The 19,178-nt window shown below is 35.3% G+C and overlaps 1 protein-coding gene across 2 annotated transcripts; it reads left to right on the forward strand.

The window, feature by feature from the left end:
* On the forward strand, positions 1-18,629 carry usp28 (ubiquitin specific peptidase 28). Of its 2 annotated transcripts, none has more exons than XM_058758108.1 (26): positions 1-168; positions 1,386-1,460; positions 1,728-1,851; positions 1,991-2,078; positions 3,087-3,249; positions 4,720-4,806; positions 5,037-5,174; positions 5,364-5,434; positions 6,163-6,239; positions 6,315-6,463; positions 6,744-6,871; positions 7,237-7,332; positions 7,454-7,609; positions 7,722-7,936; positions 10,062-10,132; positions 10,242-10,470; positions 11,987-12,289; positions 12,369-12,505; positions 15,425-15,655; positions 15,744-15,839; positions 15,991-16,169; positions 16,272-16,350; positions 16,801-16,880; positions 16,962-17,085; positions 17,705-17,900; positions 17,997-18,629. In XM_058758108.1, exons 1-26 carry the CDS (start codon positions 121-123, stop codon positions 18,167-18,169), a joined length of 3,513 nt encoding a protein of 1,170 aa, XP_058614091.1. In that variant the 5' UTR covers positions 1-120; the 3' UTR covers positions 18,170-18,629. The 2 variants fall into 2 exon arrangements, with proteins under 2 accessions (XP_058614091.1, XP_058614092.1); XM_058758109.1 differs by having other exon boundaries at positions 15,428-15,655.
* The last annotated feature ends 549 nt before the right edge of the window (positions 18,630-19,178 follow it).

Below are 19,178 nucleotides of genomic sequence, written 5' to 3' on the forward strand. Positions count from 1 at the left end.
CCAGCGCGCGCTTGAGTGGGTGTGTGTGCGGGGGGCATATGGAGTAGGTCACACTCTTGAGTCAGGGCGAAGCAATCTGGAGAAATATTACAAAAAAATAACAAATAAAAAGTCATTGCCATGAGAGTTGAACAGGATTTTGAGCATGGGGAAACGTCTGAAAACTCGGTGAGTGTGTTGTGTTTTACAGAAAATGTATTAAAATTAAAAATGGTAACACGGTTTGTGTCAATGAGATCTGGACACACAGCAGTGGCTGTCACCGTTTTGTTTGCTTTAAACAGTTAGTAGATGTTGTGGACTGATTATATTTGAGCAAACTTGTAATATTTAATTTAACAAATATGTTTATAAAATCTTAAACATATACTATAGGAATTTCTATCCTGATTTGGAACACATCCATTGAAACCCATTGGAACCCTTTCTCATTGAAAAATCATTGAGTTCTGACAAGCATTACACAAAATTCAGAATCAAATATAGTATCCAGTATCCAATGTCCAGTTTATGCACTTGTTTGATTTTTAGATGATTATTTGATCCCATTAGGATTGTTTTCAAATTATGGAGAAAAAAAACTACCTCAGAATCTTATACAGACTGAGGTTCTGTTCTCATGGCTTTTAAATGTTTAAATTAGTATTTTTCCCTTAAATTATTTTCTCTTAAATTTCCCTTCCAAGTTAAGTTTTTAAATACTGAATGCTACCTTCTGAATGAAATCTGGGAATCAGTGAATTTTCTTGTATTTGCTTTTGTCACTCGAGCTCATCTATGATAAACACAAGTGCTATCTGTGTCGAAGGCCCAAAATAGAGCTCTGAGTGCAGCTCACAGGCCTCCAGCTCACCATATATGTCTTCTGCTCCCAGCCTAGGGTGTCTGGCTGCCTCCACAGCCATGCTGACATTCCCACCTGCTGTCAGAATGTCTTTATATAGTTCTGTTGCTCCTGCATCTATTATCTGGGCCACAGTCATTTTTTTTTATGTTTACATGCCACATGTTAAAGCCTATTTTCAGGCATACTGTACTTGAATATTTAATAGAAGATGTAGGCATTTTCATGCCCAAGGCTTTCATAACTGTTGATCAGGCCAGCTATAGACTCTTCCAACCCACGCTCATTTGACACCTGAGTCAGAAATGCGGTTATGCTGGGTGATAAATCCAAGTGCAAATTGCGTCTCATATCATATTCTTGTTTTGATCAGTTCACACCTGCTCTTTTTTTTCTGGAACGGATCCTGTTATTGAGTGGTTAATTGCTCAAGTGGGTCTTGTTATCACAAACAGAAGTATCCTCAATATGCCTGTGGCAATGCATTTGAATTTTTGATCCACAGAAATTAAAAAACAGCATGTTTGCTTGTCTTTTTCAGAGCCAAATGCTGCTTAACCAGCTCAGAGAGATTACTGGCATTCAGGATCTGCAGGTTCTCCAGAGCGCCCTGAACGTATGTTTAGTACAGCAGCATTTATCCATGTGCTTATAACATGAGCAGCAGAAGTAATGATACTGACATGGCTATTAATAGAAAATAAGCTCGACAAATGTTTGTAAATATGGAAATCATACCATGTGCGAGAGTCTCCCTTACGTTCAGTGGTGAGGTTTGGGTAACCTAGATGTGGTACTAAAACACAGCATGTGTTAAAACACTGCAAAGCATGTTCATGCATTTCAGTAGTAATGACTAATTGTGAGAAAACTCTTTATCCAGTCTAGTCAAGGTGACATCAGCCATGCCATAGGGCTACTGACCACCCAGCCCCCAGAAGAGGAGCACATGCCCGAAGAACCAACTAAAGCTAATAATGAGAGGAACACCTCCAATACACAGAACGGTGGGCTTAAATGACACTATTAATATCAAATGACTTTCATGTCATCACATTTTCCGAAGATTAACTTATTTATACAGCAGTGTGGCAGATAATGTCATGATGTTTATTTTACGCTCATGTAGTATGGACTTGTTCTCAGGTGCTGCTAAAGATGATCTGCAGACCGCCATTGAGCTGAGTCTTCAGGAGTCACAGCAGGCAGAAGCGGAGCAGAGAGAGCTGCACAGGTTCATTACCAATAGGGGCAACTGTAACATTTTTACACTTTCTTTCATAACTCATTGACTACTACAAATGTACAAGTCATCAGAGAAATATTTGCATGTGCCAAAAGTGCATTGCTGTTCCAAATGATATTATTACCTTTATTCAGCAAGGACACATTAAATATTATTAGAATGATTTCTGAAGGATCATGTGACACTGAAAACTGGAGTAATTCTGCTTTGCCATCACAGGAATAAATTACATTGTAATATATATATATATATTATAATAGAAAATAATTGTAATGATATTTCAGAATAATAGTGTTGTTGCTATATTTTGGTCAAATCAATGAGTTTTAAAAGGTAGGGTACATGTCACTGACTTTGGGCACAAGTAACTATAAATAATCAACTTGTAATGAAAAGGACTATATCATATTATAAAACTTATTATAAGACAATACTTCTATAATAATTGTTACAGTGCTTAAGGGCAATTTGTCTTCCAATATGAGCACAGTGAGTCTCAAAGAGCACACCTTAAAATAATACTATTGCTTTAATACCCTTTAATGTTAATGGATGGGTTTTGCTGTTCTATGATACTAAAATACAGTAAGTATCTGAAATAAGTTAAATTGTCTTTACTAAAATATACTATACCCCAGCATGTCATGTTTCAGTTGCCACCAAAATCATTCATGTTAACTTTCAAACAACAACCTGGTTATCAAGGGCATCAAAACAGGATCATTTTTTTGACGCCTTCAAACATTATTTCTCAAAATAATTTAAAGGAAAAAATAGAAAAATCAATTTTTAACACCCTTTTCTTTGACAGAGAGAAGGAATTTTAGTAACCATATGCTAAGCAAGTGCCATGACTCTAACCTGAGTGTGAATGAAACTGTTAAAATTGCCCCTTCTTTCCTGCTCAGTGGTTTTGTGTGAATTTAAGAATCATGGGCAGCAGTAACTATAAGACTCTGGCGTTGACTGTCTTACCTACTTCTGTTTTTACTCTAGGGCTCTTGAGGTTAGTGCAGAAGAGAATGCAGCCCGCATGAAAAGAAAGAGGTGTGAGGGGTCTGGAGAGAGCTGCAGCCCTGCTGACTGGATCCGACTGGAGGACTGTCCTGTGGGCATCCGTAATGTGGGAAATACCTGCTGGTTCAGCGCTGTCATTCAGGTGCGTGCAATTTTTCATCACAAATTTTAGGCCTTTTGGTAAGCGGAATCTTTAGAATGAGTTTCATTATGAAAAAAACTGTGTTGTGAAAGGTAATTGTAAGTGTTGAACTTTTTAATTTTATAGAATAATTTAACATATTCATTAGGAAATCCAATTGTTAAACAAAAGGACTGCAGTAATGGCTCTCTTCTAACCTGTTACATCATCTGGCCATAGTGTAAATTAAATTAGCGGTGTTGCTAATGACTGGAGAATAGAGAAGATCAGGTGGAGTGTCTGTTTTTTTTTCTGTTCCTGACTGCAGAAGCGTCTCAGAGCTGTAATTTTATTATATCCATTCCAGACTGAATTTAGCGAGGCTTCTCAGATGTCTGTGTTGAAATATAAGCCTTCACTGATATTGATAGATGTCTGAGCTAATTAAATAGAGCATTGTTTTGCTGATAAAGAGAGGCATGAACTTATGGAGTGGGTTTATGGCTTACAGATAAGTAACAAACAATCTTTTGTTCATTCGTTATGATGTCATTTGAAAACAGTCCCAGCATGAATATGAATATCCCTAGTATAATTAATTACTGTTAAGTTTTCATTTCAAGTTTAAAAAAAAAAAAATGAATACTTTAAAATACAAAATTGACAGTAAAGACTTTGTTACAGAAATTGTTTAATGTTAAATAAATGTGGTTCTTTTAAACGTTCTATTCATCAAAGAATAAAAAAGCGTGTTAGTTTCCACAAAAATATTAAGCAGCACGGCTGTTCTCAACATTGATAACAATGTTTCTTAAGCACCAAATCAGCATATTAGAATGATTTCTGAAGGATCATATGATACTGAAAATTCAGCTTTGCCATCATAGAAATAAATCATATTGTAAAATGTATTAAAATATTTCACAGTATTACTGTTTTTACCTGTATTTTTGATCAAGAATTGGTGAGCATAAGAGTTTTCTTTCAGAAACATAAAATCTTATTATTTGAGAAACCTTTTTTGCATCTGTAAGGTAGAATTATATGTTTTATCCTTTTTTGTGCTTAATAAAATGATGCATGTTGATTTTGACAAACATGAGAAAATATTGTGTCCAGCTATTTGTTTCCTGCTATTGCAAATTTGTTGTACACGTGTTCAGTGTTTCAGTATATAAGGTGGGATGTCTTTATTTTTATATGCCGGCAAAGATTGCACACTATGTCTCTTGTTAGCTTCTTAACAAGAGACATCTTGTTATATCTATTACCCAAGAGACATAGAACATAAAATACTTTAAAACTTGGTGCATGAAACACAACAAGGGTAATACTCACAAGACATCAAAAGATATTACTAAACATGACAACAAAATCAGCAACAACTATGTCTATAAAACTGGTCAAATAGTGCGACTATAATTGTTCATGGCCTAATGCTTGCTAGAAGAGGGCGAATTGGACTAAAAACCGGAATTCTCTTGTGTTTAGTCTCTGTTCCATCTGCCGGTGTTCCGTAGACTGGTGCTCAATTACTGCCTGTCTGAGCGTGTGCTGGAGAAATGCAAGAGTCATTCAGTGAGTAATCTGCCAGATGACCATGAGTATCGTTTAGTCTTTCTGTTGTATTGAATGTCATTTATATGTTAAGTTTTCAGAAAATGTTCATTTTTTGAGGAACAATTCCTCTAAATTAAAATTCAGTTTAATTACTGTCTATCTTTATGCCAATATTGCTCAGCTTCACTAGTAGATCTACATGAATATGTGAATTATTCCACTATGCACTGACTGGATTTCTGTTGCAGGAGAAAAGAAACATTGCCTTCATGCAGGAATTGCGTTGCCTGTTTGCTCTGATGGTGGGCTCAAACCGTAGGTTTGTAGACCCCTCTGCAGCAGTCGAGCTTCTCAGGGATGCATTTAGAACCAGTGAGGCACAACAGGTACATGATTTGAATAATATGATTCACAGCTGTTCTGTTGGGGGCTAATTTTAAAATGAAACCGTTGCAAATGATGGGCTAATAAAAGGTATCTTGAAATGTTTATAAAGCTACATTAGAGCTCCTTCTAAACAGACACTGTGTTGTATTCTTGGGAAACAGTGTTTATTTTAAGCTTGCTTATTCTAGGATGTCAGTGAATTCACCCACAAGTTGCTTGACTGGCTCGAGGATGCTTTCCAGCTGGCTGCTAATGGAAAGTAAGTTCATAAATTATAAATAATAATAGCCTTTGATGAAGTGAGTATGACTTCTTTTTGATGCTTTAATTTTTGATGCATTAAATGTTAAATGACTCGGTTTTCTTACAAAAAATGGGCCTCAAAAATATTAATATAATTAAAGCTGTATAATACTGTATAATATAATACAAAATAATTACGTTTGATATTTGATAACTGCAATATTTTGTAGTGGCTACATCTATGTTCACTGCATCCTTAATACATTCCACAGTTTCAAAATGTTCCTTTTTGGCAAGAAACACATTGAAGCGATTCTTCATAAACTCTTTTAAAATGAGCTTTACTTACTAAGAAATGTGAATCATTTTTTATGGGTGGAAAACTTTAAAAAATCTTTTTGAGGGCAGTTCTCCAGTGCACAAATCCACCACAGGGTGCATCATGCCAGAAAATGATTTTAAAATGTATTTAAAAAATAGTGTGACTAAGACAAAGCTTTTTAATGGTTTATTTAAAATAATTTTATTGCCATCTTATATGCATCATGTGCTTGGAACATGAAGAAAATGTGTTTGTTACCCCAAGGCAACATCTTGCTGTGGAGGGTTAATTAATAAATGGTAATGAGTGTAGCATTTGTTAAAGAATCATGAATAATTACCCTATGGTATATTTGGTTGCTAACGTACTTGCCAGGAATTTTTTTTGTCCCAAAAATAAAACATGGCAGCTGTTATTTTCAGTAACCCAGAGGATAAACAAAACAACCCCATGGTCCAGCTGTTTTATGGCACATTTGTGGCTGAGAGACTTCATGAAGGTAAGAGAATGATATTTCTTCAGTAATTATTCTGTTTATCACAGTCCTTGATGATAGTTGTGTAATTGTGTGCAGGAAAGATTGTGTCCAACATTGAGCAATTTGGACAATACCCTCTCCAAGTGAACGGCTTCAATAATTTAGATGAATGTTTGGAGGGTGCCATGGTTGAAGGAGAGATTGAATCGCTTCATTCAGATCAGACAATGTCCTCTGGCCAAGAGGTGAGTTTTTCTACTTTAACTACGTACAATTATACTCCTGTCATTTATTCTGATGTTTACATTGCATTAACATTTATACATTTGGCAGACTTTGTATTCAGGGTATGCAATTTATTAGTCTTTTCTTGCCTTGGGAATCAAACCCATGACCTTGGTGTTGCTGGCACCGAGCTAAGGAAGGCTCAAAGATATTATAACGAAAACAGAATAAGGATATTATTGTGAATCATGCACATTCTTTTAAATGAATTAAAAGTATGTGGTTTTTCATTGTTTGCAGAGGTGGTTTTCTAAGCTTCCACCAGTGTTAACCTTTGAACTGTCCAGATTTGAGTTCAATCAGTCTTTAGGGCGACCAGAAAAAATACACAAAAAACTGGAGTTTCCCCAAGTGATCTATATGGACAGGTGAGAAATGTCATTACAGCTTGTATTTATTTATTTTGTTTGTAGATTTATATTTATATTATATATCTATTCATAGATATATGTTAATTTATAAATATATTTATAATTATAAACATTTATTTTTTATTTGTTTGTTTGTAGATTTATTGTTTATTTATTTATTTTTAATTATGTGTATTTTTGTATAAATATATTTATATTTTTGTATAAACATGTAATTTATTTATCTATTTATTTTATTTTATTATATATTTACTTGTATATTAATTTATTAGTTTATTTATCTATTTATTTATTTGTTTATTTTGTCTCTTCAAAGCATAAAAAAGCAATGATAAATGGCAATTCACTTTTTCTGTGAGCAGGTACCTCCACAAAAATGTTGATCAGACTCATGGTAGGAGAGGAGAAGTCAAGAGACTCAAGGACCAGTTAACAGTTCTACAGCAGAAACTTGAGGGGTACGTTCAAAAGCCAAATAGTGGCTAAATCCTGGTCAACACAACAAGTAATGTTTTAAAATCGTTATTTGTGGTTTGTTTTTCAATTTTAAATATTAAACTATGACTTTCTTTTTTAAAGATATAAAAACTATGGCTCAGGGCCAACCAAGTACCCCCTGGCAGATATGTTGCAGTATGTGCTGGAGTTTGCCACCACGAAACCCACAAATGTGTCTCCAGCCTCAGTACCTACAAACCCTGCCGCACACACAGAACCCAGCTCAGGTGACAGCAGGCAAGGCCCGTTTTCCTGTGTTCTTATTCATCAGCTGTGTGGCAAACTGTGCCTATTGTTTGTTTTCTCTTCCGTGTTTGTCCCCGTCTAAATGTTTAATTTCTTGCTGTAGTCAAACAGAACCAGACGATGCAGGCTCATCAGATGGCTCGAGCTGCCCGCAGACAGCTACACAGAGAACTCCCATACACAAGCCTTTTACTCAGTGCAGACCCCCCATGGAGGTGCCAGTTCAACCAGCCCCCCACAGCGTGACCGAGGAAGAGCTGTACTTCGTCAGGAGCTGCTTACAGCGCTGGAGAGCAGAAGTTGAGAACACCATAAACGGTAGATCCTTCATTGAGTGACTCTTGAATCAGTGTTTTTAAGTAAACGCATACAGTAAATTCTGCCTCAAATCCTAGTGATTTTAAGGCATCATAGGCGCAATCTAGATGCAAAGACTGTCCTAAAAGATAATGCAGTGTAATTATGAATGTGCCAATTTGCCTCCTATGTAGAAAGCAATATGTTAAATGTGTAGCGTCAAAAATTATTATTTTTTTTTTACATTTTCTTTTATTAGCAAGGACACATTAAATTGCTCAAAACTGACAGTAAAGACATTAACAATCTTACAAAAGGTTTCCATTTCAAATAAATTCTGTTTATTCATCAAATAATCCTAAAAAATCCCAATTTCCACAAAAAGCAGCATAGTTGTTTCAACATTGATAATAATAAGAATAATAATATGTTTTTTGAGCAACAAATCAGCATATTAGAATGATTTCCGAAGGATTATGTGACACTGGAGACTGCAGTAACGGCTGATGAAAATTCAGTAAATCCAATAAATTACATATAAAATACATTAAAATAGAAAACAGCAATTTTGAATTGTAATAATATTACTAAAAATAATATTACTGTTTTTACTATATTTTTAAACAAATAAATACAGTCTTTGTGAGTACTTTTTTTCAAAAACATTAAAATTCATACCTACACCAAACTTTTATGTCTGAAGTAGTATGGCCAAATATTTACATTCTTCATAAAACAGTAGCTGAAAAAACCTGGATATCCTACTACTACACACATACCGTAGTTAATAACAAAACACACATTTTATCTGTGAAAATATAAATTCAAGATGTTCAAGATACTTTGAGAAAAATAGCACGCGTTCTGAGAAGCGAGGCGTGCTCTGATTGGCCAGCTATCCAGTGCGTTGTGATACCTCAAGTGTGAAACAGAAATGTTACGTCCCTTACCGTATTGTGATGGCGTGTTCCGGTGCAACAACACAAAAACAATAAAACCCATTTAAACGAGGCATTTGTTGCATCCAGTGGGGACATAATTACTGATTATAATGACTTATTCTGTCTTTTTACGCGTCGCGTTGCATCGCGCCTCGTTGCATCGCGCCTCGTAAACAATACCGGAGAAATGACAAACAACAAGCACTACTCTACACTGCTCAAAACTTGCTTTTGAATAGTCTGTGGCAAATTCTTTAAATAAGAAAACGTACTTACAGGCTGTGAGTCAGAAGCGCCAGGCTGTCCTTGCAAAGTTGGAATTGCCCCACTTTATAGAAACAGTCTTTGAGCACAGCTGGCAGGTTCAGGAAATAGTCCTCCGTAAAATGCGCTGCACACACTCTAATATTTGGGTTGAACTGTTCTGGAACCACTGATTTCTAGTTGTGTCCTCTTTTGGAAGCCCAAACAAAGTACTTTCACTTTCACAGCGAAACACAGCGTCTCCATGACATGGCGCCGGCGGCAGCAACAACACTACAGCGAGAATAATAGTTCTGTCTTCTTTCATTGCGTATACATTTGGGCGGTGTTTTGCAAATCTTCCCACACAGTGACGTAGACATGTGGGGTCGTGTTTGAATGAGCCATTTTAGTCTTAATTTTTATAAAGAATATCTCATTGGTTTTGAGACTTTAGTCTTTGCAACTTCAGGGATCTTATCTATGCATGAACAGCTTGTAACACTCCAAAGAGAAAGGAAAACTTGAAATCGCATCATGTGACCCCTTTAAATAATTAACTGAAAATTCCTTTAGTACTGAAAAGCATTGATAGAAATGCTTTAAAAATACTATTATACCAAAAAATTTTAAACTATGTGCTATGATTATTTATGCTTTCATTATATTTTGTCGCCTGTATTGAAATCAATTGTGAGTCAGATCTTCTGTGCACTTTGCATGCTGAGTGCTCTTTGTTTGGCACGCAGAGTTCTTGTTGCCACAGAAGACAGCTGTCTATGTAGGCAGTAGGCAGCGAGGCACCTCACTAGGTTTTGTATCCGAGCTATAATGTGCATTTTAATTTTTCTGTTCTGAAGGCCATCATTATTCACAAGCAGTTATCCTAATGCGTTTGTGACTGTATCAGGATCCTGGCCTCAGGCGTAGCGTATTGATCTGTGTTCCCTCTCTGTGTGCAGAGCTGAAAGCCAGCATTGACAAGGTCAGCCAGGCCCTGGAGGGCATGTACTCAGATAACAGTCTGTGTCAGGTAAAGTCTATATCCTGAACACTCGTTGGTACTTTTATATTGACTGAGCCCTTTCAAGAAATTTGCATGACACCTCAATGTACCCTGACTTCTTATTTGATGCTTCCAGGTGCCCTATAGGCTACACGCTGTGCTTGTCCATGAAGGACAGGCCTCCGCTGGCCATTACTGGGCGTACATCTATGATCATGCTAATAAACGCTGGCTGAAGTACAACGATGTAATGGTGACAGAGTCGACCTGGGAGGAGCTGGTTCGAGACTCATATGGTGGCATGACCAACGCCAGCGCCTACTGCCTCATGTACATCAATGACAAGCAGCCGTACCTCATAGCAGGTACTTTCCCCACGTGCTTCTCAGATTACGCATCTGCACTTAGATTTTGCTGAAGGAGCCAAGCACATCACACACTTGATTTAAGGCTTTGGCTTTAGCTCTGATTTCTTTCAGAAATTAATGCTGATAGATTTGTTGGCAGACTTTATTATTTTTGGGGGTATATGAGAGTCTCTGCCAAGCTGTGAACATCAAATACTCTTAATGCTTTATCGTACCTAATGAGTTTTCTTAGTATTTTCTGTAAAAATAAATTACTATGAATATTTATTTGAAATAGGGGTGGACTTTTAATGCATTTTGTAAATGTTTTTATATTAAAATGGAATAAAAAAGTGTTTTTTAAACACAGCCACCACTGTTCAAGGGCAGGTACTCTATCTATGCCTGTCAAACAAAATGACATTGCAAGTTGACGTGCTGTGTTTGTTTTTTTCTTCTTTTTTTTTTTTTGGAATAAATTACATCTTAAATCCGTTATTTTTTTTTTTTAACCAAATTTCTTTAAAATTACATTTTTCCATTTACATTTTTCTTGACTCTGTTTTAATGGTTAAATTAAATTTTATTCATCAAAAAGCATGTCTAATTAATTGAAATCATGAAACTTACAATATTAAACAGCAATTTAGTAAAGGTTAAACAAACATTTAAATTTTAAGGCCATATGAAATGTTTTATTTTTACCAAATATTTTTTAACTAAAATATTTTACCAAATATGAATAATCAAAAGCATCTCTAATTAACTGATTTTATATGTATATTTTATATATGTTTTATTTTTATTTTATTTTTCAGAAATACTGTTGTGTATTTACATTTTTCTGCTAAATACATTCTGGTAAATAATTTTTCTGGTTAATATTCCTTTTAAAAATAATGTTTTAATAATTATTTTATTATTCTGTCACGGTTTCTTCAAGTTAAACCAAACTTTTATTTTGACAAGTTGCTGTGAAGACCTCTAAGTTTCTGTTTGTATATGATATGATGATAGTTTTACTCAAAAGAAATGGTAAAATGCTCATGGGAAACACCGCGAGCCTCATGCGCGCTTCAGTATGTGTGTAGTAAACAAAACCGCATGTCAGCGCCATTCATTCACACCGAGACATGTAGAATATGTACAAATACTTCATTTGTGTAATCTTTTTATTTAATGGAGAAAACATGGTAATTTAAAATGAACAAAGGTCAATGTCATAAAGAACAACAAGTTTGCACTTGCATTTTTTGACATTGGCTGGCTGATTTTAGGAGCTGAATGAACAAAACTCCATTAATTAGCCACTCTGGATATCAAGTATCTGGACTGCAGTGCCATAACAATACCTTTTTACCACAGAATGTTAAGTAAGATTTAAAGTTTGATTGATAAAATTGTAGTGCAGCGATTTTATTGGTTATTTGGGCTGTCAGTCATTTTTGTAACATTTAGGCCTTTTTGTAATGCTTTTCCTATCTGCTACAATAATGAAATTGAACATGACTTTTTTCTTGCTTATGAATGACAGAAGACACGGATGATGAGACAGGGCAGGTTCTGAAAGGAATGGACTCCCTTCCGTCTATCCTGAGGCGTTATGTTCGGGAGGATAACCGCTGGTTCCAGCAGGAACTGAGAGAATGGGAAGAGCAGTTCTCCCAAGCCCAACGTGAAGAAGCGCAAGTTCAAACACACACAGAGAAACCCATCCCAGTAGAGCCACAGAACCCAGAGCAGGAGCCAAACCCAGAACCAGTCCAAGAACAAACAAATGAAGTGTCCCAAGAACCACCCACAGATTCAACACCAGCACCTGCCCAGGACAGTGAAGGTCAGAACCTTTTTCTTCAGGTCAGATGTTTTCCATGTATTCATTGCAGGTATATTTTCAACGTGCTTTCCCTTCCCAGAGCCCATGGCCAATTCAGCAGCTCTTAACTCGATATCATCAGAGCCCAGTGAAAATGTGGAAGAGGGAGGTGAGGAGCGTATCACCAGCAGCCAGACACATGGCCCACCAGATGAAGAGAAGCAAGATCAGAGTCAGGTGAGAGTGTTAAAGAGTTATTTGAGACGTGCAGAAAATAGGTCACATATACAGCACTGGAGGCTTCACGTACAGTGCATATGGGTCACAGTTTTCTTCCTCAACATAAACTGCAACAGAGTACACAAAAACACACAACACTAATGCATTTAACAAAAATAATGTGATGACATTTTAACTAAATGTAAATATGAATAAAACTATTTAAATTAAATATAATCAGGGAGCTTTTATCATTTTTCAATAAATTGTAACATGACTCGTGTGACATTTATTTTTACAAATAATTTTAATAAACTATTTATATTTATATTGTACGTCTTGTTAAATATAATATACCATTTCACCATAAAATAAATTGTAATTCATACTTTTCACACACTTTGATAAAATTTTAGATATAAAACATACTTCCAAAATGTGCAGTACAGTACACTAAAGTTACATGTGTTGGTAACACTTTACAATTTAGTAAACATGAACCAAGAATTAACAATACTTCTATCGCATTTATTAATCTAAGTTAATGTTCATTTCAGCATTTACTAATGCGTTATTAAAATCACAAGTTGTGTTTGTTAACATTAGTTAATGCACTGTGAACTAACATGAATAAACAATGAACAACTGTATTTCCATGAACTAACATTAACAAAGATTATAATAAATGCATTGTTTATTCATGTTAGTTAATACATTAACCAAAGTTAACAAATGACACCTTATTGTAAAGTGTTACCCATGTGTTATATTAAATCTAAACTAATTTTTCATTTTAACTGTATATCATTACTGTATATGGACATATATAAAATGCATTGTAAATTAATTTTACATTATTATAAGCAATTTAGTGTATTAACTTGTATTTTTATACATTTAAACATTTGTCAGGAATTTCTATATAGAAAATATCAATATTTTTATTCTTTTTTCATTACAATTCTGAACATGCTTTGTGGAGTTTTTAAGGATTTAAATGTAGAGAAGATGTTTGTGTATATTTTGGCAACTATGTATGGGAATATGGCAGAAAAGACTGTAGATTTACATTAGTGGTTAAAGCACTACAAACTTGTTTGTTTGCACTTGCTTAATGTTTAATGTTTTATCTGTTGCGTTGTGATGTGTTGTGTTGTGCAAAAGCTCTGGTATTTTGTAAGATGATAAGTTTTGGAAAGGAATATGTGGATAAGGTTCATCGGACAGCTGAGAGCCATCCAACATTCCTCAGTCTTTCTGGTTCAAGTTTAATGCGGGGTTGCTGGGGACAGCGTGTCAGAGAAGAGCTTTAAATAGAACCTGAGCTCTGTGTTTCCTGCATGCACCACCAAGATCAACTGGATTCCTACCTTTCCTCAGTCATTAAATGATTGTGGAGAACATTTTCCTGATGCTTCAGTCAACAGGCAATTGTTTAAGCACCGTGTTCTTGCTGTCTAGTCTTTAGAGAGCGTAATCTTGGATATTATTGACTCAGTATATAGAGTTTCAATCAAGCAAGTCCATTCTATACTTACAACACAGGATTTATTCTTTATTCTTCTGCTGTTCCTCTCTTTGACTCATTGATTTTATTGGTGCTCCTGATTTATGACTGTGCTGTCAGTACATGATCTAGTTGCTAGGCCTTGTCATAAATGGTAGTGATAGGACCTCTAGTGGTTAGTATCTCATATTGCATTCAAGGATATTTATAAGCAAAATAAGGCAGTTGAAGAATTTAATACAACATGCATGTAGTTGTACCAGAAACATGAATTGTGAATCTGTTTAAAACAAAATGTTGTGACATAAGGACAACAACAGTGGTCAAATAAATCAGATGTTATCTGTCAAGCGCCAGTGTTATTTTAGTATCACTTATACACTATTATATTTTTTTGTGAATATAATGAATTCGATTTTATTTTTTTATTTTCTGTTCATTTTTTAGTAATTTTTTGTTGTATCTTTGTCATTTTTGTTAATTTTTTAAATATGTCTGTATAGTTTTTTATATTAAGTTATTTTAGTACTTGAATTTAAACTAAATGAAAATGAGATTTTCATTTTATTTCAAGATTTTATTTTATTTCAGTTCATGATTATTTTATTTTTAAGTAATGAAAACATTTTTAATGGTTTCAGTTTTAGTTTTAGTTATCATAATGACTCTTTAACAGTGTACCCATCATACAAAAACACACAACACTAACGCATTTAACAGAAATAATGTGATAAATATTAATAAAACTATTTAAATAAAATATAATCTGGGAGCTTTTACCGTTTTTCAGTCAATTGTTTTGTGACTTATTTTTACAAATAATTTTAACAATATTTTAATAAACAATATTTATATTGTACATGCCTTGTTAAATATAATATACAAATTCACCATAAAATAAATTATAATTCATACTTTTACTTGCTATTCACATACTTTGATAAAACATATTTTAGACGTAAAACATACTTCCAAAATGTGCAGTATATTACATTGAAATTACGTGTATTGTGTTAAATCTAATTCAATTGAAAACATTTTCTCTCTCAGGCGCACAAAAAACCCACATCACTGTTGTACACACAGAAAGTGGGCAGAACTATATTTTCAAGCATACAACATTCATCCTTGAAGCATTAAAAGGAATAAATGATGAAAATTTAAAATAAAATACATTTCCTTGTCCGACTTACTAGCATTCATTGCTGGTTTCTTCAAAGACAGCTTTTGATGGGTGAAAACTACTATAAATCTAGTCAGATTTCCGCTGTTTTAAAAACCTATTAGAATTTCCTGAGGGATCCCAATGGTAAATTAGACTTCCTGGTTTGCCTACAAATTGACGTTATGAGTGAACATCTCTAAAGACTATAATGAGTGGATAAGATCATTGACCGTCATTCAACACCCTCTTTCTCCGTGTTTCTCAGCAGCCTGTGGTGGCGTCAGCCCCTACAGACAGATCTGAGTCAGAGGTGGAGGTGGAGGAGCAGGTCATCCATGATGAGGGAGGGCCAGAGGCAGAGCCGGAGGCCTCGTCCTCAGAGGAGAACCAGGCCACAGCCGTGCGCAGCCAGCCTGAGAATGAGGTGTCTGAGGTCGAGATACCCAATGTAGGCAAGATTCTGGTGCGCTCTGATGCTGATGGCTACAATGAGGAGGTAAAGGTTCCATGAATTGTAAAACTAGGCTACTCATACATAAACTGAACATAAAATTTTGACATTTTTTAAATCTGTAATTGAATAGATGATGCTAACACCAGCCATGCAGGGCGTCATTTTTGCAATTGCCAAGGCAAGACAGGTCTTTGACAAAGACGGACCTGAAGCAGGACTCATCAAGGTATACAACTGAACACACCAAATGGCGCTATTTCACAGTTCTCATATATTCAGATAATAATTCTTATAAACTTAGATATTAAATTAGTTTACTTTATTTAGCAAGCTCATCCTGTTTGTTGCTTTGGAAATCTTTTGGATCTCTTCATCAGGCGTTTCATGAGGAATTTTCCAGATTGTTTGAGCTGTCCCAGGAAGAGACCACACCCCAGCAGGACCCTCGACTCCAGCATGTTCTGGTCTACTTTTTCCAAAACCAGGCACCTAACCGCGTCATTGAGAGGACATTACTTGAGCAGTTTGCAGATCGTAACCTGAGTTTTGATGATCGGTACCCATTTCTTTTAAATCAATTACTTAATGCAGTATTTTGGGGGAAATAGTTTAAGATTGAATAACTGGACTAATCTAAACTGGTACTTTTTTCTTGTAGGGCTGTAAGTATCATGAGAGAGGCCAGAACTAAAATCCGTCTCATTAAACCAGAAGACATGGACATGGATGAGTACTTGGTAAAATCAAAAAGGCTTTCTTCTCTTTCTTTCTTCTTAAATGTATAATATATGCTGCTGTTTAATAGTTTGGAGTCTGAAAGATTTTTATATGCTTTTAAGGAGATTAATACTTTTATTCAGCAGGGATGCATTAAATTGATCAAATGTGACAAGTAAAGACATATAAAAAATTATATTTCAAATAAATGCTGTTCTAATGTCTTTTATGGTTTCCTCAAAAATACTAAGCAGCAGAACTGAACTGGAGCAATGGCTGCTTAAAATTCAGCTTTGGCATCACATGAATAAATTACATTTTCAAATATATTAAAATATAAAACAGTTATTTTAATTAATAATAATATTTTATGATATCACTGTTTTTACTGTATTTTTGATCAAATAAATGCAACCTTGATGAGCATAAGAGACTCATTTTAAACTATATTTTCTTCCCTCTCTTCCCAGCAATGGCATGATGACTACAGCATGTTCAAGACTGTGTTTGCCTACTTGTTGACAGGTCTCGAGCAGTATCAGAATGGAAAGTATGTCGACTCAGAGACAAGAGATTGCCCTTGCACTGAATTGGAGAGTTTGTACTACAGCAATTATCTTTTCCATTGCAGGATAAGAGAAGCTCTGAATTATCTCGCACATGCACACCAGGACAACTCAGTCCTTCTTAGGAAAGGGGAGAAGAAAGGAGTGGACCAGTCACTTATAGCACTTTACAGAAGAAAGTGTTTGAAAGTATGTACACATTAATAATCCAAAACATACATTAAAAAAGGGTGGTCAAAAGTTGTCAGTAAGATTGTTTTGAAATACGTCTTTTTCTGTTCACCAAAACTGTAATATAAACTTGAAAATAACTGTTTTCTGTTTTAATATATTTTAAATTGTAATTTATTCCTGTGATGGCAAAGCTGAATTTTCAGCAACCATACAGTCTTCAGTGTCACATGATCCTTCAGAAATCATTCTAATATACTGATTTTTGTGTTTAGTTGTGGAATGAACTGAGAAATGAACAGTTGTGCTGCTCAATATTTTTGTGGAAACGGTGATATTTTTTTCAGGTTTCTTTGATAAGGAGAATGTTTTGTAACAAAGTTTTTTATTTATTGCATATTTGCTGTATTAAAGTATTCATTTCTTCTTTTTTTAAAAATCTGATCCTAATTCATTTGAACTCTGGTATATGTAGTTTTTTTGTAAAGACATTCATGTATAGGCATATATGTGTCCTATATATCTGTCACAAACCTTTAGATCAAAAGATTTTTAGGCTCATGAGAAACCTTGACTGGTACAATATATTTTAATCCCATCTGATATGAAACGTCTGTGTACATGTTACACCTTGCAGGAGCTGAATGAGAACGTAGCCACACTCTTTAAAAGTCAAGATGAAAATGACGTGGCAGAGGCGGTGGCCATCATGAATGAGTGCATCATCCCTTGCATGCACCTCATGGTCAGAGACAGCGTCAGCCAAGAGGACTTGGACATCATAGAGCTGATCAGGAGTTGCTGGTGCTCCTACCTGGGGCAGGACATGGATGGTGGGCTCTTTTCCCCCAGATTTCAGATATAGACCATTTCAATTAGATTCTTAGCTCATGTTGTTGTTCATGTTTGTCTGTTTTTTGGATAATCAGATTCCGTTCAAGAAAAGCTAAGTGAATTCCTGCCCAGAGTCCTGGACTGTTCTGCAGAAATGGTGGTCCTGAAGGAGCCCCCCAAAGTGAGGAACTCTCCCCACGATCTGTGCAGCCGCCTGAGTGCCGTCATGGAGTCCATTCACAGCACCTCAATCGTCACTGTGAAGTGAGGCAAAGTTGAAAAAAAAAAACAAGGCACAGTCACAAGGTGATCTATCCTCTGCCTCAGGCTGAGCAGGATTTTATTTTTGCTGCATAATGACGTCTTCTGTCACACTACGGTACTGTGTTCTGAATTCCTTCAAGGGAGATTGATTGGCTGCTTTCGATCTTTGTAGGTGTTTGATCTCAGGAAAGATCAAATAGATGACATTTTGTAAAGCCAGGTTTGTGAGAGGGCAGTGAAGGCAGAGTGAAAGCTTTTACCCTGTTCTTCTTGTCACGTGAGCTGTAGACAGCGTGAAAATATAGTCTTTTATAGAGATTTGCTGGAGCCACTTTATTTCAGTCTACACTTAGCTGAAGATCTTCTGTGTATTCTTTCTTTGTACAGTAAGGTTGTCTGATTTTCCACTCCTTTGTTCTATCCCTCTTTTGCCTTTCAATAAAAATGTGATTTCTCACTTTGTCGCCCTGTCCTGTGAGTTCTCTTTTTTCTTTTGTGTTTTCCCCCCTGTCTGCTCTCATTTTCTGTTTCTTCCAAGTTCTTCTCATCATAATTCTATAAGGATTTCCATTTATACTGTACATCTACTGCAGGTCCATTGATAATAACTAGTTATTATGTAGGAGACCACAGGCACGACCATTTATTAGTAAATCTATGTGAACTCTATTTGTACTTGTTTCATCAGGTCGTGGCTTCTGCAGTCATAACTGTGCAAAGAATATATTTTCAGATGTGTATATTTAATATATCTTACAAAATATACAAATGTTGTAAAATATTGTTAATAAAGATTTTAAAATATTTTTACATTAACAAGTTTTAGTTGCATATATTTCATCTTATGCCATGGTCTGTCTGAATACTCGATTCTGATTGGCTGGCAGGTGTTGATTAAATGCGTTGAACCGCACAGGTTGTTCCAGGTCAGTTTAATCACGTTCTATATTAATGCGCTTCCTATAAACATTGGTAACCATAGTTACATACAGTTACAGTTAATTAAATAGTAA

Source organism: Onychostoma macrolepis, chromosome 21, assembly GCF_012432095.1.
Source record: "Onychostoma macrolepis isolate SWU-2019 chromosome 21, ASM1243209v1, whole genome shotgun sequence".
In the NCBI taxonomy this organism is placed as follows: Eukaryota; Metazoa; Chordata; class Actinopteri; order Cypriniformes; family Cyprinidae; genus Onychostoma; species Onychostoma macrolepis.